This window comes from Panthera onca, chromosome B3, assembly GCF_046562875.1.
Source record: "Panthera onca isolate mPanOnc1 chromosome B3, mPanOnc1 haplotype 2, whole genome shotgun sequence".
Taxonomy (NCBI): domain Eukaryota; kingdom Metazoa; phylum Chordata; class Mammalia; order Carnivora; family Felidae; genus Panthera; species Panthera onca.
This window is the reverse complement of record NC_138344.1, coordinates 119,032,469-119,055,294: the sequence shown is the minus strand read 5'-3', so window position 1 is coordinate 119,055,294 and position 22,826 is coordinate 119,032,469. Positions and strand designations below refer to the sequence as shown.

Genomic DNA, 22,826 nt, shown 5'->3' with positions numbered 1-22,826 from the left:
TATTCATTTTTAAAGATTAAGCCAAATATTACTCCTCTAGCCTTTTCTCCCTCTCCGTTCCAACCAAGTAGAAAGAAATCGTTCTTTTCTCATATATAGGTCTATTCCCTCCGACTTTTAACCTGGCATCACTATATTTATTCACATACGTGTTTCTCTTTTCCCCTATAATATCAGTGTTTTGCCGGCAGGACCATACCTTATTAAGCACCTAGTATAACCTTAATAAATATTTGTTGCGTAGATCAACATAAAATAACAAGCATCAAATTACGTGTTAATCATCTGATTTATAAAAAGATGCAACAAAATTCAAAATGATACAAAATGTCAATTTCAAAACAACATCAAAAGTGAGTGTATTTAACCATACTCAGCTCATAACAGAGCAAATGGGTAAGAAGGAGAATAATTCATGTTACAGCATATTGCTACATGAACTGGCAACAGAAACAGTTGGTAAAGGAAGGCAGAGGAACTCTATCTTTAGAGTGTTAGAATTAGAACCGAGGGGCTCCATAATCATCTGGCATCCGCTCAATGTTGTACCTGATCAGGACAAAAAAATTAACACTGGTAAGAAAGGTGGGTCCAGAACCCACCTAAAAACCCACCCTTTACTGACTACAACACTGTCATCTTCCCACTATGAATCCTTTTTGTCAGTGGGAACATTTCAAAGGGGTGTCATAATAAATGATTTACAGCAAAATGCTGACTTTAACATGTTATCTTTATTCTTCAAAGTCAGGAAGTTAACAAGTGAGTCCAGGTAAGGCCAATTCCTCAGCCCATTCTTCCCACTATGTTGTACTCACTCTTCCCACGTTGAAAAGCATTGACATGGGAACATCCAAGCAGGATAAAGACCAGTTTTTGTTTTTTCTGATAAGCTTTTAGTTTCCCAGAAAAAGCGCTAATCACAACTACTAGGCTTTCAAAAGAAAAAAAGAAAGAAAAAAAAGATATCTCTGGCCAAATTAGCTTAATTTAAATTACTGCTTTGTATTTAAAGCACATCTATTTCTTCTACTAGTCTTATTGTAACAATGTGAATGTCTCATTCCTAAATCCTAGCTTTATCTTTTGCCCTCGTTCTTGTTACTTCATCTCGTTTCTTTAACTATAACTACGTAAGCATTTGATACGACAATCACTTTCAAATCTTCCTACAACCTGACCTCATTTTCAACTGATATCCACTATATACTTTTAATCACTTCCCCAAGAGACAGTCTCACCTATGGTTAGAAATGTACATGATGGGAACTCCAGGGATCTTCCGGATCCTTCGTTTAAGGTCCCGGTCAACTGTGGCCACGATGTAACACTTGTGCTGTAATAAGAGACACCCATTGAGTATTCACCCATTGAGTCTATTACTTTGTGATACTGGATAATGGTACACTGGCTAATCTGGAGAATTACTCATATTCACAGTAAAGAGCAAAGAAAAGGTGATAACAATTTGTTGAGTAGCTACTATAATCTAGGAGCTCTTACTTACAAAACATATAATAATAAGTTGCCTGGGGATAATGTAGCTCTAAGAATCTTGAGGGAAAGAAGATAGAAAAACTATTTAAAAGCTGCAAATTGGTTTTTGTCTCACAAGTGGAAGACATTTAGGGCACATTTAAGACAGACAATTTCTTGTTTGGGAAACACCCCAAGAGACTCTATGCAAAGGCAAGTAAATGTGTTAGATTAGAGGGCATAGCTTTCGCCTTTCCTGGAATCTCTGGGATTGGGCCTACTCTGAGACCTCGTAGTGGTGGAGGTAGGCTACTTCCTAGCCATGAAGCTAATAACAGGGTCTCCAGGACGAGTTTGAGCCTAGCAGCTCTGAAAGCAACAACATTTAGCTGCCAGTTGTATCATATTTTACTTCCGTCATACCCAAATCTCTCATTACATTTTGAGAAGAGTTGTAGCCTGGTGTCAGTTGTGCTGTGGAAGATTAAGGCAAATGCTGTCTCTACCCATGGGATGGAGTCGCTAAAGGGATGGAAGTGTGGTCACTAGATGAAGATGATTATTTTCAGCAAAGAGGGGCTCTAGAAAGGACAATCAATAGCAGAAGTTTTTGTGGTGCCGACAAGGAGGCCAGAACAGAAGACTCAAAAACCTAGTTATTCCAGGGTCCTTGTAAGACAGCACCCTGGCAGACTCAGATGTAACTGAAAAACATTCATGGTTAGGCACAGTGGAAAGGAATAACATTCCTGCATGGGGAATAATGGAAATGGATTATGTTTGATTCACAGGGAGGTGAAACCTGATATCATATGTACATTCATTCCCTTACAGCATTTTATGGGGACAACTTGTGGAATAAAGAATCAGTAAGTGCCCCAAATCACACACCCAATAAACATAGGTGCTGAGATTTGAAACCCATGTGTCTCCTCCCCAAGCCTGCGATTTTTCCATTACAGTTACAGTATACATTTCCAACTCACTTCCTTAAGTAAATGAGGACATCCATGCTTCCTATGAAGGGAAACACAAAGTAAATATTTAAATGATGATACCTGAGTTACTCTCTGTACTAAGCAGTCATCTGCATAGGTTCCTTTGTGTGTGCATGGTAATCGTTCAAATCTTGGATCCTTGGCAATCCTAAAAGGTTACAAAACTGGATTAACAAAAATACTCAGGCAATTGGATAACTTTCTGAGTCTTGATCTGTGAAATAAGAGTGACTTGATCCATGTGATGATTTTAAGGCCCCCCTCTCTTCTTTCAGCTTATCTTCTAATTGGAAAGACAACAGAAAGAGAAGGGAATTAAAACTTACTGCCAGCTGGTGCACCTTAGGTCATGTAATCTTCACAAGACTCTGAATTATCATATTTCCATTTGACAAATGAGGAAGCCGATTGAGAAAGGTTAATTTGTTCAAAGTATACAACTGGGAAAAGCCAGGATTCAAAATCAAACAGCTTTAACCTAACCATTTCCTTTTTAGAAGTTGTCTTCCACAAATGTGCAATAATATAGGCACAAGGATGGTCACTACAGCACACTTTAAATAGTGAAAAACTGGAAATAATCTGAATATCCATCAGCAAGGGAAAAGTTAAATACGTTGTGTTGCCCCATCCTGTCTAAAAAAAAAATGAGGTAGAGCTGTCTGTACTGATATGGCAGGACTTGTTGAATTAACAATCTCAAAAAAATTCAAATTGCTGAATAAACAAAACAGGTCATGGAACAATATACCTGTATGATTCAATTAAGAAAATATAACTCTCTTTCACTGTCTTTCTCTACATTTGCATTCTCTTAGAAAAAAAGTCTGGGGGCGCCTGGGTGGCTCGGTCGGTTAAGCGTCCGACTTCGGCTCAGGTCATGATCTCACGGTCCGTGAGTTCGAGCCCCGCGTCAGGCTCTGTGCTGACAGCTCAGAGCTTGGAGCCTGTTTCAGATTCTGTGTCTCCCTCTCTCTGTGACCCTCCCCCGTTCATGCTCTGTCTCTCTCTGTCTCAAAAATAAATAAACGTCAAAAAAAAAAAAATTTAAAAAAAAAAAGAAAAAAAGTCTGGAAGAACATACACTATCTACTAACCTGTCTCAGTTGTCACTCTTAGGGTAGAAAAATGGACAAAGTGTGAATATACAGGGGGACTTTTACCTTTTATTGTATGTATATGTTTATCTCGTTTGCCATGAATAAATCAAACATGTTACTTTCCTACAAATTTGAAAAAGAAAAATCCCAAGTCTGTGATTCTGAGAGCCATGTTCTTCCTATTACGTAATAATGACAAGTCACAAGCTGAATAAAAATACAAGGCAGCATATGGGTACCAAGTGCAAGAAAAATACTCCATGTTGCAGTAGGTCAGAGCTAAGTCACTGTGGATTTGGTATACTTCGAAAAAAATTACATGGAGATTAAACAAAATGAAGACAAAAGAACATTCCAAGCAAAGTGAAGGCAGGCACATTCCGAACAGGGCACCAACAGCTCAGTGGTGTTCAGGGAAAAGTGAGCCCATGTTTCTGGTGAGAAGAGCGTTTATGCAGAGTTGAGGAAAACAGGACTGGGAAGACAGAACTTCTTGCAGTGACACTGCCAAACTGCTCTCCAAAGTGACTGTCCACTTCACATCCTTATGAGAATCCTCACTGCCCCCAGTCTTAACTATTCGTGGCATCGTTAAGCAAACTTCATTTCTTGCCAATCAGCTGGGTATGAAATGATATCTCCTTGCGAATAAGGATTTTGCCCTTGTCTTATGGATTTGTGGTTTTTTATAAATTTTGAAAATAAGCCCTTTGTTGATTATATGCGTTACTAATATCGTCTCACTATCTGTGGCTTGTCGTTTCACTTTGTTTATGCTGTTTTTTGTTAACCGGTAGTATTCAATCTCAATATAGTCAGATTAATTCGTTTTCCGTTATGGTTTGGACAGAAATTCCTGACCACGCTGAAATCACTAAGATGTTCTCTAGATTTTCCATAAAAATCTAGATACTTAATCTACCTGGAATTGATTTTTGTGAAAGAGGTGAGATAAGAACCCAGTTTTCTTTCTTTCCACAGGAATAACCAATATTTTAATAGTTTATCACTTGCCCATTCATCTAAAACACTACCACTCTTATACATCAGGTTCCTGTGTTTCTTTGCCTTTAAAAAAGTTAGCTTTATTAGGTATAAGTGAAATATAATAAAATTCACTGACTATACATGTAAAATTTGATTAGTTTTGACAAATTGATATATTCACATCACAATCTCCACACCTGAGATATAGAACATTTCCATCACTACAAAAAGTTCCCTGTGTCCCTTTGCAGTTGCACTTTTCTCACGCTCAGCTTCAGGTACTGGTCTATATTCCATTAGCATAGTTTTGCCTTTCCTGGAACTTCATTATAAATGGAATCATACTTCTGGATTGACGGGAATGTTCTATTTCATGACTATGATGGTGGTTCCATAACTGTACACATTTGCCAAGCCCATCACATTATACAATTAAACTTGGTGAATTTTATAGTATCTAATTTATACCTCTAAAAGGTCACACACACACACACACACACACACACACACACACAAATTCACTGGTATATCTTGGACCCTGAATGAGTCTTTCACCCAGGCATGATTTTGCAATATTGATTTGCAATATTGATCATTTGGAAAATAGCGATTCAGTGAATCACACAAATCTTCCAAATACTGACACATATAGTTATACAATATCAAAAAAAGCACACCCAACACCTTCACTGGTCTCAACAGAAAGGTCTTGAGTATTGGGAATGTGATAAGCTCATGGTTTTCCAAAACTCTAATTTTCACTTGGAAGCCTGAACTTTCTCATTATGATACAGTAAGCTGTTTTCCTTGAAGTGACAGATTCACTGCATTAATTTTTGAGAAACTATCTGCTAAACACTGAAGTCTGAAAAACCAGTGTTTGTCAGTTATTCTTCACGTAAAAATGACACTCTATGAAAAGGCAGCTGGTCTGGCTCACAATTCCAACAAGCACACAAGAGCTGCTCATTGAGACAAGCTTCAATCTTTGGTAAGCAGCCGAAGTGCTCGAGGCGTACTTGCTGCTTCATCACAAGGAATACCAACATGCACCCTAGGGGCGAGATGTAACAAAATCAACAAATTTTTTTTTTTTTTTAATTTTTTTTAACGTTTATTTATTTTTGAGACAGAGACAGACAGAGCATGAACAGGGGAGGGGCAGAGAGAGAGGGAGACACAGAATCTGAAACAGGCTCCAGGCTCTGAGCTGTCAGCACAGAGCCCGACGCGGGGCTTGAACTCATGGACCGTGAGATCATGACCTGAGCCGAAGCCGGATGCCTAACCAACTGAGCCACCCAGGCGCCCCTCAAAATCAACAAATTTTAATACTTCATCAAGGATATTCTTTAAAAAAAAATTTTTTTTAAATGTTTACTTATCTTTGAGAGAGACAGAGAGAGGGAGAGAGAGAGGGAGGCAGGAGGGAGAGGGGCTGCACATACGAGCAGGGGAGGGGGCAGAGAGAGGGAGACACAGGATCTGATGCAGGCTCCAGGCTCCGTGCTGACAGGAGAGAGCCCGATGTAGGGCTTGAACTCACGAACCGTGACATCATGACCTGAGCCAAAGTCGGACGCATAACTGACTAAGCCACCCAGGCAGGCCTCATCAAGGATATTCTTAAGTGACTATGGGTTTTTGGTTTTTTTAGTAACCTCTACATCCAACTTACAACCCTGAGATCAAGAGCTGCATACTCTACCAACTGAGCCAGCCAGGTGACCCTGGGTTTTTGTTTTTGTTTTTAAATGTCATGAGTGACACTGAAGAATAATACAAAGACTACTAACATTATTTTGGTCCATTGCCTAGATTGGCACTAAGGCACCAGCATTTCTGCCATCAGTACAAATGTCAGCACAGTGACAAAGACAATGTCTTCCTACTATTGTGAAAATAGTATTGTTAACTCCTTGCAAAGGTCTCTGGGACTCCCAGGGGTCCAGGGACCATACTTTGGGAACCACTACTTTCAACTCAAGTGTAGTTTCTAGAGTAAGCTCAAAACCTGGAATGTGAATACTTTATGTGTGAGATTCTTTTTTTTTTTTTTTTTTTTTGGGGGGGGGGAGAGAGAGAGAGAGAGAGAGAGAATATGAGCGAGGGAGGGGCAGAGAGAGAGAGGGAGGCATAGAATCTGAAGCAGTCTCCAAGCTCTGAGCTGTCAGCACAGAGCCCAACGTGGGGCTCGAACTCACGAACCGTGAGATCATGACCTGAGCCGAAGTCAGACACTTAACCAATTGAGCTACCACTTTACATATGAGATTCTAAAAGAGATATCTAGTTAGCAAACTAATAAAAAGACACTTTCTAATTGAAAATCTAGAGGAACTTAAAAAGAGGCCCACAAGACCACTATGACTAAATAACTTCATTCAAAAAGCTTCAGCTTAAAAATCTCTAGCTTTCACGTTTGCTTTCTTGATCATAAATAGTTAACTAGTTTTGTATGATTTTTATTTAAACTAATTATCCAACAAATCTTTGGACAGCAAACAGATGGAGGATGGTTAAAAGAATCTTCAGTATAACAAAATGTAGACCAGCTCCATCCTACCTTAGAGCCACTCGATACTTTTGTCCCAACTTCTCAATTTCGGCCATTACACAGTCAGTTATACAAGGGATACCTGCCAGGGGAAAAAATATACAGATTAATAACAGAACTTGTAAAGAAACTGGTTTTGCTTTCCCTGAATTACATCCCATTATAAGTCTTTAAAAGACCCATAAGACTTCTGAAATCACAGCAGAACAAGCATACTGAAATGAACAATAAGAACCAGAGGTAAATAAAATCTCTATTGATAAAGAAACTAGAAAACTGTCCCAGCCCCACACCACTTAAAGTGTCATAAATGTATCTGGGAGAGAAATTAAGTTGAATTCCCGTCATTCTTTCTATATTCAAATAAATTCTAGATGGGAAAAAATTTAAATGTGAGCCAAAAGAAACCATGAAATTAATCAGAAAATGTACATTTGATCACATCAAAATAGAAAACTTCTGTTTGACAGCTGTCAGTCCTATTAAAATAAAAACAAACTAGGAAAAATATTTCTACACATTTGTCAAAGGGCTACTTTCCTTAATATACAGAGACCTTATAACGATAGCTTAAGTTATGTGCTGATTCCCAGACACTGTGCCAAGCACTTCACAAGGATTATCTCATTTAATGTTCAGAATAATACCTATCAGGTAGCATTATTATTATTACCATCCCCACTTCATAGAGAAGGAACCTAAGGCACAAAGAAGTAAGTAGAAGCAAATGGTGAAGCCAAGATTTGAACGGAGACTGTCAGGCTATCAACTGGATTCTTAACTACCATGCTACATTTCAGTTTATACGCTTCGGGTCATAGAGGAAGAAATACAATGGTCGACGAGCATAAAGGTGCTCAATCTCACTCCTAATTAAAGAGATATAAATTGAAACAAGATTTCACTTTCTTCCTATTAGAGTGGCAAAGACTAAACAAGGAAAATACCCAATACTGAGGAGACAGGTATTCTCACACTAAGTTCGTAGGTATAAAAATATGTATTACCCTTTTAGGGCAATTGTGCAACACCTGTTAAAAAATATATACATACCCCTTGATACTGCAATACAGCTTCTAGAAATGTATCCTAGGGGGCGCATCAGTGGCTCTGTAGATTAAGTGCCTGACTCTTGATATGGGCTCAGGTCATGAGTTGGAGTCCCAAGTAGGACTCAGTGCTGACGGCATGGAGCCTCCTTGGGATTCTCTCTCTACCCCTCGCCCCTTCTCTCTCCCCTCTCAAAATAAATATTTTTCAAAAATTACTCCACCCTAACAGAGATATATTCACACTGATATTCTCTACAGCCTTATTTATAATAATGTAAAAACTGCAAGTAATCCAAATATCTAATAGGATATTGGCTTTTGAAAATTATATAAACAATACTCTGTAAGTTTAAAAAAGAATGAGGTCCTAGTGGATACGTACCGATACAGCAAAGGGTTCAAGATATATGTGTTCAAGGGGCGCCTGGGTGGCGCAGTCGGTTAAGCGTCCGACTTCAGCCAGGTCACGATCTCGCGGTCCGTGAGTTCGAGCCCCGCGTCAGGCTCTGGGCTGATGGCTCGGAGCCTGGAGCCTGTTTCCGATTCTGTGTCTCCCTCTCTCTCTGCCCCTCCCCCGTTCATGCTCTGTCTCTCTCTGTCCCAAAAATAAATTAAAAAAAAAAAAAAAAAAAGAAAAAAAAAAAAAAAGATATATGTGTTCAATGCAAAAGTAAAAGGCAAAAAATTTATTTGATCTGAAGAGAAACCAGAGTATTGTTCAATGTAAAAAGTAAGAAGAAATGGATGAATAAGATGTGATCAAGGGGCTCCTGGGTAGCTCAGGTGGTTGAGCGTCTGACTTTGGCTCAGGTCATGATCTCTCAGTCTGTGAGTTTGAGCCCCGTGTCAGGCTCTGTGCTGACAGCTCACAGCCTGAAGCCTGCTTTGGATACTGTGTCTCCTTCTGTCTCTGCCCCTCCCCTGATCATGCTCTGTCTCCCTCTCTCTCTCAAAAAATAAATAAACGTTAAAAAAATTTTTTTAAATTCTTAAAAAAATGTGATCTAGCCATACAATAGAATATTATTTGATAATGAAAAGAAAGAGGCTTTAACATGGATGAAACTTGAAAACATGCTAAATGGAAGAGGACCAAATATTGTATGATCTCATTTTAATGAAAGGTCCCAAATAGGCAAATCTATAGAGACAGGATACAAATTAGTGGTTAACTAGAAGAGGGAGATTTGAAAGGTTGGGGATGATGGCTAAGGGGTTCAGAGTTTTTTTTTGGGTAACACAATGTTCTAAAATTGAATACGGTAAAAGCCATTGAATCATACGCTTTAAGTGGTATGTGAAATATATCTCAAAGCTGTTAAAAAAGGCACAAATATAAATAGTAAATAATCTATGATCCATTTTCAAAAATAAACAAAAATTACCTATAGTTCAGAGACTATATATGTGTTTTTAAAAACTGCCCCTCTCCGCCTGGGTGGCTCAGCTGGTTGAGCGTCCGATTTTGGCTCAGGTCATGATCTCACCGTTCTTGAGTTTGAGCCCCGTGTCAGGCTCTGAGCTGACAGCTCGGAGCCTGGAGCCTGCTTCGGATTCTGCGTCTCCATTTCTCTCTGTCCCTCCCCCGTTCACACTCTGTCTCTCTCTGTCTCTTAAAAAACTGAATAAAAATTAAAAAAAAATTTTTTTAAAAACTGCCCCTCTCTGAGAAAAGGCATTAGAGGAAGCTTTAATTTTTTTATGCTAGATTTTTTTTTTTATAAGTACAGAGATATTTTTGGATGTGTACAAAGTTAAGAAATTTTCAAGTAGAGTACCATGTCCAGAAGAAAATCAGTAAAATGGAGATCTGAAATCAGTAAGATCAGACAGTCATGGATTCAGAGAGCAATACGCACCTTGAGAGGATCAATTTCAGAGCCATACAGCAGTGAAACAAGCAAGGGCTTGCTTCTGGAGCAGGAAAGTAGGCCCAGGAAGATGACTATCAAGAAAGGGAAGGTAACAGGGAAGAGGACTCATGGACAGAAAAGAAAGCTGATGGAAAGCTAACTTATCCTCCCTCATTGGAACATCAGGCAGAAAAGGGACCAGGAGCTATGGAAAGGTCAAAGGGGCATCTTCAAGGGAGGAAGAAAATAAAAGTCTTCCTTCAGGTATAAAGGCAAATGAGGAACAATTAAGTAGCCAGAGCTTTAAAAACAGTTAAAGAATCTCCTAGGTAACTGAATTTGTATTGTTCTTGAATATTTCTTCAAACTTTGCTTTGGGGTATTATGTTCTACAGAAGACTGGAACACAGACATCCATATGAAAAAATTGCTGTTCCCCGATGCTTTCCCACCCCACCAATTCTAATCCTCACAGACAACTATTTTACTTCATTAGCTGTTTTTCTCATTTGGTGGTTACCTTCATATCTTGATATAATAAAAATATGCAGTCACTTTTATGTTTATTAATTTTAGGGCATTTGAAGAATGCATCTTACATCACATTCCTTACCTCATCTTCCCAACTTATTTTTTTTAATAAATCAATAAACAAAATTTACATTACTGTAAGTCTACAACTATTATTCATTATATAGCATCTTTTAAAAATTAAAGAAGGAGGTGAAAATTTTTTCCTTTGATTTATTCTTATGGCAAAGCATAAGCCTAATATTCATTTGCACCTTTAACTAGATGACTGGAAAATATATAAACATAAACCCACACAACAGATCTCACTATTAGGAAGTTATTCCCTTGTACACATGGCCTAGACTTTCTTCTCACTACTCACGGTGGTGAAGGAAGATCACTTGAAGGAGGGGACACCTAAACACAAGCGAAATCTACTAATGGTAAACTGCACACCGAGGTGTAAATAACCTATTCCAGTCCTTTGTGGTACAAATAAATGCCAAAATGAATAAACCAGCATCACTTCTAGTTCTGTGATCATAAATGGCAAAATACCTTATATAGCTTTTCCACACTGGAATGGAATGGAGCATGTTTCCTCTTTAATGCAAAAGAATATAATAAATTTTCATTTACCCAAAATTTTAAAATGAACTCTAAAACAAAAAATTCCCATCCTATGTTCAAAACTGATGTCCACAACAATGGTCAAAGCAGGCTAAGTGTTTTCTGAATTGTGAAAGTTTAATTGTTCCCAGTCAAATCTGCATTGTATTTCAATTTACTGAAAATGCTCATTGCTATGGTGAGCAATGGCTAGAGATCCAGTAACTAGGACCCCATTCCCTTCATGTATTTGGGTAAATATAATTATTCTCTAAAACATCAGAGAAAGGCAAATGTATGATACTCACACTTGGCATAGAGACAGTCCATCATTGATTGTACTAAGTCAAGTTTGGCTTTAATGGAAAAGTTGATAAAGTTGGTATCAACCAGGATGTGGTAAGGTGGGCCCAGCTGTGTGTTATATTGGAAGAATAAGCAGGAAGGATGTTGGGGGCTGAGGGAGGAACATACAAAACACAAAATAATGTCTACATTGATATTTTGATATTAACAATGCAAATGAAGTTTCTGCTTCAAACAGTTTGCTATAGATTAAGCTCCTTTTTCCTTATTCATTGGAAATAAATCCTAATAAATCTCGTGATGATATATCCATTACCAATCTAAGGCAAAATGAGAAAATAAGGAAAATATGATGAAGTTTCATCAAGTGTATTTATTTAAAAGGAATGACTTTATTCTGAAATTCTGTCCTTACTATTTTTGGTGATACATTCTTTCATCAAAATGCTGGTGTGTTAGACAAAATTGTTTCTTTTCAAAGATCTTGGGGAAGAAAAAATGAATAATTCTAGATCTAATCCCCGAGATTTTAGAGGAAATTTATTGCTCCATGAAATTGGAATTGATACATGTTCACCAACCACTGGAATTGATACATGTTCAGCAACATGACTTTCATTTGCACAGTTGTGCCAGATTTACAAATGACTGAGCAAATCAGCTCAGGGAAAGCCTGGATTTCTAACAGTTCTATGGTTCTAAAATGTCTCTTCTAAAGGAAAACTTGAAATTTTTGATTACTTACACTTCTCTTTCCTTGAGTGCACTGGGATCTTTCTTTTCTTTCTTTTTAGGTTTCAATCTATCCTTCTCTTTACTGGAAGAAAGAGAGCAAATTAAGTGCAAGAGAGAAGAAAAAAATCATAGCAGTTATAACCTCATGCAAAATTTAAAGTTTCTGAGGTGTTGTTTTTGTTTTGTTTTGTTTTGGTCTACTGAGGAAATTAACTTAAAAAAATTTTGTAACTTAAAAAAAAATTTTTTTTTTTAACATTTATTCATTTTTGAGAGAGACAGAGCATAAACGGGGGAGGGGCAGAGAGAGAGAGAGAGAGAGAGAGAGAGAGCGAGCGCGCAACACAGAATCTGAAGCAGGCTCCAGGCTCTGAGTTGTCAGCACAGAGCCCAAGGCAGGGCTTAAATCCACGAACCATGAAATCATGACCTGAGCCGAAGTTGGATGTTTACCTGACTGAGCCACTGAGGTGCCCCTGCGACATCTTTATGTTTATATCAACATAAACTTTCTAAGCACAAATAACTGTGTGGGAAATAGGCTGGAAGTAACATAATCAGTTAAACACTATGAAATTTAAAAATCTCTAGCCAATAATCTATAAAAATTGTCAATGAGTAAATAGACATTATACTATTATCTATTATTTCTTTGTCAGAAGCTCTTCATATCAAGGATCAAAACCCACTTCAGTGCAGTGGAGAAAGCCTGACATTTATCTTCTGAAGACTCAAATGCTCCAAAAGTAGGAGGAAAAAGTTTCCTCCATATGCCTATTAAAAAAGGCTAAAATGTAAAAAAATACATACATAAAATTTACCCCTTAACTGCAAATAAAATATTATCAATGAGGCAAATTCCCTAAAAATTACATAATAAATACAAACCAAAGGCTGAGAATACAATTTTCTTAAACGTTTATTTTGAAAGAGAGAGAGTGCGAGCAGGGAAGGAGCAGAGAGAGGGAGAGAGAGAATCCCAAGCAGTTTCTGCAATGTCAGCACAGAGCCCGACATGGGACTTGATCCTATGGACTGTGAGATCATGACCTGAACCCAAATCCAGAGTCTGACTCTTAACCAACTAAGCCACCCAGGCACCCCAGAGAATACAGTTCAATAACTCTGAAAGCCATTCCTTTGTTCAAATGCTATTAAACACGATGAAGACCAGTCTTTCTTTTCTTTCTTTCCTTTCCCTTCCTTCCTTTCTTTCTCATAAGCTCTAGGCCCAATGTGGGAGTGGAACTCATGACCCCGAGATCAAGAGTCCCATGCTCTACTGCTTACTGAGCCAGACAGGCACCCCAAGACCAGTCTTTATTGAATAACTTTGTCTATTCTTCACTGAAGCAGGGAAGCTTACAATAGGGAACATGATTCCACTCTCCCTCAGTGGTGTGGATTCTGCTACGATTTATAAAATGGAGAAGTCTAGGTGTTTTCCTACTCTTTCTTTCAGAACTATTTAAGTGGCAGGTGCTGGGGACACAAGATAAACATGGTCTCTGACCTCACCATCTTTCAACCATTTTAACAAACATTCCCCCCACCCCTGGGAGGAATGTAGTAGTGTAATGGCAAAAACATAAAAAGATAATCCTACCAAGCTTTCAGGAGGCTTAAATGTGATATGGCAGATGAAGTATACAAAAACAGTGGAATAGCGAACACTTCAGAAATGTTTAGTTCCCATCCCCTTCCCCAGTGTAATCGCTCAGGATCTAAACGGCTGTTACACACTTTCCTAGTATCCTATGCTATATACATCCAAGACACAATACTTTGAAACGTAAGCACAAAATAACAAAAACTTTTACTACTTATCCCCTCCTAACTCTGCTATCTTTGGATATAGATTGATTCCAGATACTCACAGCCTCTGATCTCGGAGACTAAGCATTCGCTTCATGGTCGCATACTTTCTTGCTTTCTTTTGCTTCCCCTTGAAATAGAAATTTTACAGTTAAAAGAGCTGGAAATACATTGCATCTTCTTCAGTTTTTGCTCGTCTTTTTCCATCCCTTTCCCTTCTTCCCTCAAACACCCAGCACCTCTTATCCTCTGTGCCCCACCTGGCCCTCGCCCCACTCGCTAGAGCACAACAGGCACCGCTCAGAGCAGTTTAAGAACTACAGTCAGAACGAAAATAATTAAGGGTAATGCGGAGGAAATCTAGCTAACTGCTGACTGGCTCTATCTCCACCCAAGATGTGGTCTGACAAAGTCTCTTCCCGGACCCTCCTCGCACCATGTTCACGCCGCACTCTTGTTTCTTCCGGAATCACCAACGGCGCGACATTTTTGCGTCATCCAAATACTGCTTCCGGCAAAGGCTAGCCCGGAAGCGGAAGTCGCTTTGGGAAACGGAAAAGCCTGGAGCCGGTTCCCAGCCTGAGCGGTGACTGTACTGGGGGGTCTCTCGGGGGAGGATCTTGGGCCGGTTTTGCGCCGGGTGCTGCCACCGCCTTCCGGAGCAGCCGAGCTGGGACTCCGCCGCGCTGCTGGGGTAACGTTCTCTCCTCCACCACTCTAGCCCGGCGCAGTGCCCGAGGACCTGCCGGCACTAGAGTTCCAGAGAGGCAGGACTGGGGTAGGGGGGACGGAATTCTGGGTTTCCCAGTAGTTTGGAAGACATTCTCCTCATCCCTCAGCGCTGGGGTGTCAGGTCTCTACGTTGCAACTGGGAGGCTGTAGTACCTACCTTGTTCTCCTAGATGACATGGTGCTTCGTGCAGTTAGGTGGACGATTCTCCAGATTCTCTCGAGTAGATACCGTGTATTCGTTTCGGTGCAGAGGGGGATGAATCATCGTTTGAGGGCCTTTTTTAGACTCTCTCCAGAAAATTGGAGCATAAGCTTGCATATGTTACTAGTTGCCAAGCCAGGAAAATGGTTGGAGAATAATTGCCATTTATTGGGAGGATTTGGTGCGTCACCCTTACTGGAAAAGGGAGAGGTTTTGAGAATAAGGGAAAGAGAACTTCGATTTTTTTGAGTAGCTGCTGTGCACTTTGGTGATTTTTAACCTTTTGAAGATCACGTACCCCCTTGAAGCTTTGTGGAAGGCCAGGGACAATTCTTCTAAAACAATGGGCACACATACATTTGTCATACAATCGGTGAGACTCAGAGATTCCGAAGCCCATCTGTGGACATTCTAGGGTCTGTGAACTTAAGGTTAAGAACCCCTATCTTGTATACCGTAAGTGGCTCTTTAATTATGTTACCTTCTTTGACCTTCACGATAACTTGAGTACCCTCCTTTTACATGTGGGGAAGCCGAGGCTCAAACTGTATTCAGAGGTTTGTTCGAGTTTGATTTAATTCCAAAGCCTGTGCTTTTCTTATTGCACAAAGCTGTCCTTGCATTTGAAATCCAAAAAGGTTATTAGGTTAAAAAAAAAAAAAGCTAGCCTTTGCATAGCTCTTAGTATGAAACATAGTGTATTGGTTAACATGAACTTTGGAGTCTGACTAACGGAGCTGGCTCTAAATCCTCGCTCTGCTTCTTACTAGCTGTATGACCTTATCTGTACCTCAGTTTCTTCATCTATAAAGTGGAGATAATCTCAGTCGAACCTGTCTTATAGGGATGTTATCAGAGCTAAATGAATAAAAATGTGAAGTCCCTAGAACAATACCCACCACAAATAAACCCTGTTATTTTCATTGTGCGTCTTCCAACATGTGGTGGTATTTGAATTTTATGCCAATTGTATTTTAATACAATTTGGATAACAATGGGTACACATACCCATTGTTTTGGACCTGAAATGTGTTGATATCCACAAGAACCTTATAAAGTTTTCAGTTCTTGGAAAGTTCAACCGCAGGGTGATTTCTCGTGATTTGTGTATAGGCACAGTTTTCTTCCTTCTTCTCCTTTTTCTTTTGGGCTTGCAGGCATTTAATAGCTTTGTAGTTCACATACCTGACTTTGTAGGCTCCAAATTTTTTATGTTGAAACAGTTTTATCATTGAACCATCTACAAATACTGTATGTGCCTCCTGCTTTACCCCATTTGTGATCACTAAAGGTCCCTAATCTCTTTGAGACAGCTTGTCTGCAAGCTGTCATTCGTGGGTAGAACTGAGAGCTACCACTTTTTCAATGCATTAGAACCTCTTGGTGCTTAGGCAATAACCTTTTTAAGCAAACACGATCAGTTTATTTTAAACATTTGGATACTGATCAGTATTATAGGTTCAGAGGGAAAATTGCAAATAATTAAATAGTAATTTGCAGAAGAACTGACAGAACACTCTCCTGGTAATGTGTACGATGAATATTGGAATCCATGAACAATAACAAATTTTTTAAAAAGCAGTTTGTAATACCTGTTCTGAGAATTTTCTGGTCTCCTTGTTTGTTAATACTTGAGAGGGAGCTGTGTTAGTGAAGGAACACCACAGGGGATGAGAGCATACTTAGAAAAATGTTTTTGTTGAATTGTAATTTTATCGCATTCTGGGATTCTTACAGCCTAAGGTTAAAGTACTGAGATGCTCTATAGCATGTTTTGATGGTGATGGGAGTGGGGAGATGGTGTTGCTTTGTGTTGGGTGGGAGCAGAAAGTAATTGCTTTTGATTACATACTTGTGAGAAAAAGAAATGGTTTTAGTCCTTCTCAGCAGTCAAGAGGGTTGTTTTGTACTTTTCTGCAATCTTGAAAGAATTTTTTAAGGCATTCAACCCACAGTTTTGAACACATAATTGGGCTTGGAATTCATTCCATTCACTAATTGGTCTAACTTACTAATTTAATAACAAATTTCTTTATAAAATTATGGATAATGAAAGATTCCTTTAAAACGCTTGTATTTCAATGTTAGAAAGTTAAAGGTAGATTCACTTTTGTGGCCATCAAGGGAAAAAAATAACGCACAGATATTTTCTTCATTTTCAAGTTACAGTTTTTACGTCTCATGTGATACTGAGTTCTTTCCCCCAGCATTACTTGTTATTAATTATTTTTCTGTTTACTTGGCCGCCTCCTAAAAATATCGCATGTTGTACAGCATCTTCTGCCCCTAAGATACCGATACTGAATTGGGATTGCAAAGATACCTCAGAGGTCCGCTGTATGTTCATTCATTCAGAAGGCACTTAACAAGGGCCTGTTCTGTCCTAGGCAGTGTGCTGGGTTCTCTTCAAGAGCTCAGGCCTGTGTTGGAGACAGGCTTGTGAACAGATCAATTATGGTAGGTGGCTCAACAGAGGTATGTAAATTGAACTATTTTATAAGAGTTATTCTGCCTGTTCATTTTTATGGAAGTGGTCCAGGTTGGAGTGCCGTTGTGTAATATATATGACACATACCGTTTTAATATTACAACGTACCCTATAACAAATCAGACTTTTCAGTCTGGGTTCATCAGAATGGGTTCTAGTGTATCATTTTACTTTTTAAATGACTTTAGTCATTAAATAGCTTAGGTTTGAATTTCAGTTCTCTTTCTTTGGTTTCTTTTTTGAAGCGTTCATGAATGTTTACCCTTTACTAATTTTCTTTTATACAGTGGTTTTCAAACTTGTGAGGTGGTTAAGCCTGATTGTAGTTCGCATGTATGTAAATGTGCGCATGCGTCAGTGTGTGCGCACTTGCGCATGCCTGAAGCCTTGATACGGTGTTGAATCACCATGATGTTTTCCTGGTGGAACTCTTGAAGCCTGTTCTACAAATGTGGTTTAATAGAGTGTTCATTTAGTTGTAAGAAACCAAACAGTCACGGTAAACACTAGCCTGAATTGAACAATGCCATACGATTTTAATATGAATTTTTGCCTTGAATAGTTGAATAATTTGCACCATGTTTTTTTTGGAACTTCTAGATGCAGCATCATTTCAGTGCAGTTTGCCTGTTGGTGTTGAGATGCTGGTAGTCAGTATCTGTTCATTGTATTTTCTTTTCGTTATTTTTGGCCAGAGTTCAGGTAAAGGTAATCTAATAATATACAACATAACATTTTCTGCAGGTTCCCCTTGCTCTTATCCAGAGATCTAGCCCAGGTTATTTTAACCCCTCTTTTGTCCACTTAGAGAGGTTCTACTCCAAGGCCACCCCCACCCCCCACCATTGTATGTATGAGCTAGTTTTTCAAGTCTTGCTGAGGAAGGAAACCCAGCTGGGCTGCATAAATGGTTTATGGAAAAGATTGAAAAGGATTTGAAAACAAGTGTTTTAACCAAGCATTACCTGGATTGGGGTAGGGATTAAAGTGGCATGATCAGAATCCTAGGAAGAATAAGAATATAAAGTGGGAACAAGATGTAATTTTTTTTTTTTTTTTTTTTAAGATGTAATTTTTTAAAAACCACATTTTATTTTGGAATAATCTTAGATTTACAGAGAAGTTGCAAGGATAGAACAGAGTTCCTATATACCTTTCATGTAGCTTTACCCCTAATGTTAACATCTTACATAACCACGGTACATTTGTCACATCTAAGAAATTAACATTGGTACATGTTAACTGAACTACAGCCTTTTTTTTTTTTTTTTTTTTTTTTTTTTTTTTTTTTGATTTTACAAGTTTTTCCTCTAGTAGCCTTTTTTCTGTTCTAAGATCCAGTCCAGGATACTATATTGTGTTTAGACCATGTGCTGTGCAATTTGGATAAATAGGCTGGGGTTTCCAGTGGCTTTTTCTCTGCCACGCATGTGGATCAGTAATCCCCTCTGACCAGTGCTGAAGAGAGAAAGTCATTGACCATGAGAATAAACAATACTGTATAGGTAGTGTTTTAGTATCCCCTTAATTCCCAAAGCACTGTTAACTCGGTCGAAGAGTTGGCTTTGCTCCCAGGAGGGTGGTATGAAGTTTTCTGAAAAGCTAAGAGCTAATCCTGATTGAGGGGCCCTTCTTGGGCTCCACTAACAGCATGTGCTCCCTTCATAGACTTTACTACATGGAATTATCACCACTTGTTTACTTGACTATCTTCTTTACTAAACCATATGTTTCTAAGGGGTCAGGGACCATCTTACTCATTTTGGAATCCTCAGGGTCCAAAATAAGCTTGGTATATAATAGATTCTTTTTCTTTTATTATTTTTGTTTAGTTTTGAGAGACAGAGACAGACAGAGTGTGAGCGGGGGAGGGGCAGAGAGAGAAGGAGACACAGAATCCGAAGCAGGCTCCAGGCTCTGAGCAAGCTGTCAGCACGGAACCCGATGCAGGACTTGAACCCGTGAACTGTGAGTCATGACCTGAGCTGAAGTCGGATGCTTAACCGACTGAGCCACCCAGGTGCCCCTATGATAGATTCTTAACACACATTTGAAGAAATTAATAGATCCTTGTTTGGTAGCATTGACTATTAGATCAACAGAAGTTTTGTTTTAATACTATGTAAGTGTTGAGTTTCTCCTTCGATTTGAGCCGTCTTAGTTTGCCAATCCTGTGGCTAGTTGAGTTTTTCTTCCTGGAATCTTAAAGAACTATAAAATACTCATTTAAGATTGCTCTTTTTTTTTTTTTTTTATTATGTAAATAAGTTATTTTCTTTAAAAATAACAGAATAGACGGTAGTAGAGGTAGAAATTTTGTTAGCTTTTAAGTGCATGTGTGACAATTCCAGTTTCATCCCACTAGGCTGTAGATCTGGCTGTGTGCCTGCCACTTCATGCACAGTTAATGAAATGACACCTTCCTAGACTTATCGAGGGAGACGGCTTGTCAGATTCAGAGAATTAGTTTAAAATTTTTCCTATTATAGCCAAGATTCAGTGGCCCAGGGTCACCTAAGCATAAAAGCTGCCATGGTATGGGAACACAGGGGCCTGTCCTGATTCTGTGGATCAGGCACAGTAGATTCCGTTTGGTAAATAGAAAAAAAAAATCACGATTGGAGAGAGTTGTAAATTGAAGCTGCTGTTTTCTTGATGTAGATGAAAGACTGTGATGGGGCATAGATGAGCCAGTTTTTCTATTTTGTTTTTTTCTCCAGACATCCCAGGAAGTTACAAAATGAGCAATGATAAATTGGCCCTTGTTTCCCTGTTTTACTCACATTAGCTTTGAATCCCTTTTTCCCTCCTTTCTCTGAACTATGCTGAGAATGGCAAAGTCTGTTCCAGGGGGCAGTTGAATCTAAACTGTGCTTTCGTATGTACTCTTTATTTCAAGTCTGAAGAACTCTGGTTTGTTTTCAAGAGAATAGTTCAATAGAGAATATCAATATTAAGAGATGTAGAATTACTTTTATGTCTGCCAGCTTAGCCTTTATAAGCCTAACTTTTCTTTTAACCAGTGAATGATAACTTTTTTCAGCCTCCTCTCAGGTGATAGCTTATAAAAGCTTCTCTTTAAAACCAGAAGGGCAAGTAGTTCATTGTCCTTGGCTTAACCTGCAGGTGCATGGTCTGGGTTTTGGAATTTTGTTGTTGTTGTTTTAAGACCCAGCATCAGGGGTCCAGAAGGTTTATGTCAGTTTGAGGAGAGCTGAGGGACTAAAACATTGGCTACATTTAGAAATGCCATTTATTAGGTTAAAGAGTAGGGGGAATCTGTTAAAAGATTAAAAATCTTCCCAAATTCTGCAATAGGCTGTAACTTAAATCCTGCTTGGTAATATGGGAAGTTGAATTTGGAAGAAAGCAATAATAAAACTGAGTAATTAATGAAATAAAGGGAATGCAGGAGCTTAAAAAACTCTTGTTAAAAATTTTTTTTATTACAATATAGTTGACATACAATATTCTCTTAGTTTTAGATGTACAACATAGTGATTGGACAGTTATATACATTATTTTTTAAAGTTTACTTATTTTGAGAAAGTGAGCACATGTGCACACTCATGCAGGGGAGGGGCAGAGAGAGGGGGAGAGAGACTCCCAAGCAGGCTCCGTGTTGTCTGTGAGGACCCCAACGAGGGGCCGGGTCTCCAACTACGAGACTAGGACCTGAGCCGAAATCAAGAGTTGGACACGTAACTGACTAAGCCACCCAGGTGCCCCAGACAATTATATGCATAATGAAATGCCTACTACGATTAAGTATAGTTACTATTTGTCACCGTACAAAGTTATTACAGTATTATCGATGATATTCCCTGTGCTGTATTTTTCATCCCTGTGACTTATTTATTTTGTAATAAATACAAAAGAAGTCTGTACCTCTTACTCTCCTTCACCTATGTCACCCATCACCTCACACCCCTCTCCTCTGGCAGCCATCAGTTTGTTCTCTGTACTTACGAGTCTGTTTTTGTTTATTTTGTTTTGCAGATTGTACATATAAGTGAAACCATGCAGTATTTGCCTTTTTGTGTGTGGCTTATTTCACTTAGCGTGATACCCTCTAGGTCCATCCATGTTGCTGTGAATGGCAAGGTTTCATTCTTTTTCATGGCCGAGTAATATTTCATTTTAAATATACGTGTATGTTATATGTATATACATTATATGTATATATTATATATGTCCCATCACATCTTCTTTATTCACTCACCTGTTGATGGACACTTAGGTTGTTTCCGTATCTTGGCTATTGTAAATAATGCTGCGGTAAACATAGGAGTGCATGCATCTTTTCAAATTATTTTTCCTTTTCTTCAGGTAAAAATACCCACAAGTGAAATTTCTGGGTCATGCGGTGGTTCGATTTTTGATTTTTTGAAGAACCTCCAGACCGTTTTCCACAGTGGCTGCACCAGCTTACATTCCCACCAACGGTGTACAGGATTCCCTTTTGTCCACATGCTCACCAACACTGTTTATTTCTTGTCTTTTTGATGCTAGCCATTCTGACTAGTGTGAGGTGATAACTCATTATGGTTTTGATTTCCATTTCCCTGATTAGTGATATTGAGCATCTCTTCATGTGTACTCCTGTTAAATATTTTAACAAGAGATTTTCTTTTGTGACACTTTTAGAGAAAATTTCTAGAAAAAAATCTTTGCCCTGGTGTTAGGCGAAGATTTTTTAATAGGATACAAAAAACAACCTAAAAGAAGAATGTTGATAAGTTGGATTTCATCAAATTCAAAACTTACTCTTTAATACCATTAAGAAAATGTTAAAAACAAACCACAGAAAATATTTGTCAAACATGTGTCTAGTATATAAAGAACTCTGAAAACAACTAAGTAATAGGACAGTTTGATTTTTAGAAATACAAAAGATTTGGATACCAAAGAAGTGTCACAAATAGCCATTAAGCACACGAAAGCGTATTCAATGCTGTTAGTCCTTAGGGAATTGCAAATCAAAACCACAGTGAGAGGGACGCCTGGGTGACTCAGTTGGTTAAGCGTCCCAACTCTTGATTTCGACTCAGGTCATGATCCCAGGGTCGTGAGATTTAGCCCCAGGATGGGCTCCAAGCTGAGCATGGACACTGCTTAAGATTCTCTCTCCCTCCCTCTACCCTCCTGCCTCGCTGTCATTCTCTCTCTCTCTCTCTCTCTCTCTCTCTCTCTCTCAAAACAAAAACAAAAACAAAAACAAAAACCCACAGTGAGAGACCACTTCACACCTATTAGAATGGGTAAGATGTAGTAGCATGTTCTTTAACCTCCATGTGTTTAGATTTTTTTCTTGTGGTTGATTTCTGGTTTCATAGTGTTGTGGTCAGGAAAGACGCATGGTTATGACTTCGATCTTTTTGAATTTGTTGAGACTTGTTTTGT

The 22,826-nt window shown here is 38.7% G+C and overlaps 2 protein-coding genes across 13 annotated transcripts in view; one reads left to right on the top strand and one right to left on the bottom strand.

The window, feature by feature from the left end:
- Window positions 1–334: 334 nt before the first annotated feature.
- FCF1 (FCF1 rRNA-processing protein) lies at window positions 335–14,526 on the bottom strand. Of its 5 annotated transcripts, none has more exons than XM_060620273.3 (8): window positions 14,438–14,526; window positions 14,064–14,131; window positions 12,197–12,268; window positions 11,454–11,602; window positions 7,128–7,200; window positions 2,535–2,622; window positions 1,242–1,336; window positions 335–549 (listed from the first exon to the last, which is right to left on the bottom strand). In XM_060620273.3, the coding sequence occupies exons 1-8, from the start codon at window positions 14,438–14,440 to the stop codon at window positions 501–503; spliced, it is 597 nt and encodes a 198-aa protein (XP_060476256.1). In that variant the 5' UTR covers window positions 14,441–14,526; the 3' UTR covers window positions 335–500. The 5 variants fall into 5 exon arrangements, with proteins under 5 accessions (XP_060476256.1, XP_060476258.1, XP_081652094.1 ...); XM_060620275.3 differs by having other exon boundaries at window positions 14,371–14,469; XM_081795968.1 differs by lacking the exon at window positions 14,438–14,526 and adding an exon at window positions 14,241–14,431.
- AREL1 (apoptosis resistant E3 ubiquitin protein ligase 1) overlaps window positions 14,512–22,826 on the top strand; it is a 47,781-nt gene continuing 39,466 nt past the window's right edge. Inside the window, exons 1-2 of one of the 8 annotated variants that reach the window (XM_078448022.2) lie at window positions 14,558–14,695; window positions 17,327–17,392. The gene's annotated coding sequence lies outside the window, so the exon portion shown is untranslated. Of the gene's footprint in view, window positions 14,696–17,322; window positions 17,411–18,754; window positions 19,392–22,826 lie in introns of those variants that run through there. The other 7 variants (XM_078448023.2, XM_078448020.2, XM_078448021.2 and 4 more) reach the window with 7 other exon arrangements.

Excerpts from the sequence above, each read along its gene's own strand:
- FCF1 (XM_060620273.3), bottom strand. Across the intron at positions 12,269-14,063 it reads AGTCTCCGAGATCAGAGGCT|TAAAGAGAAGGATAGATTGA; the intron begins GTGAGTATCTGG and ends TCTTTCTTCCAG. Across the intron at positions 7,201-11,453 it reads GGACTGTCTCTATGCCAAGT|GTATCCCTTGTATAACTGAC; the intron begins GTGAGTATCATA and ends TTCCCCTGGCAG.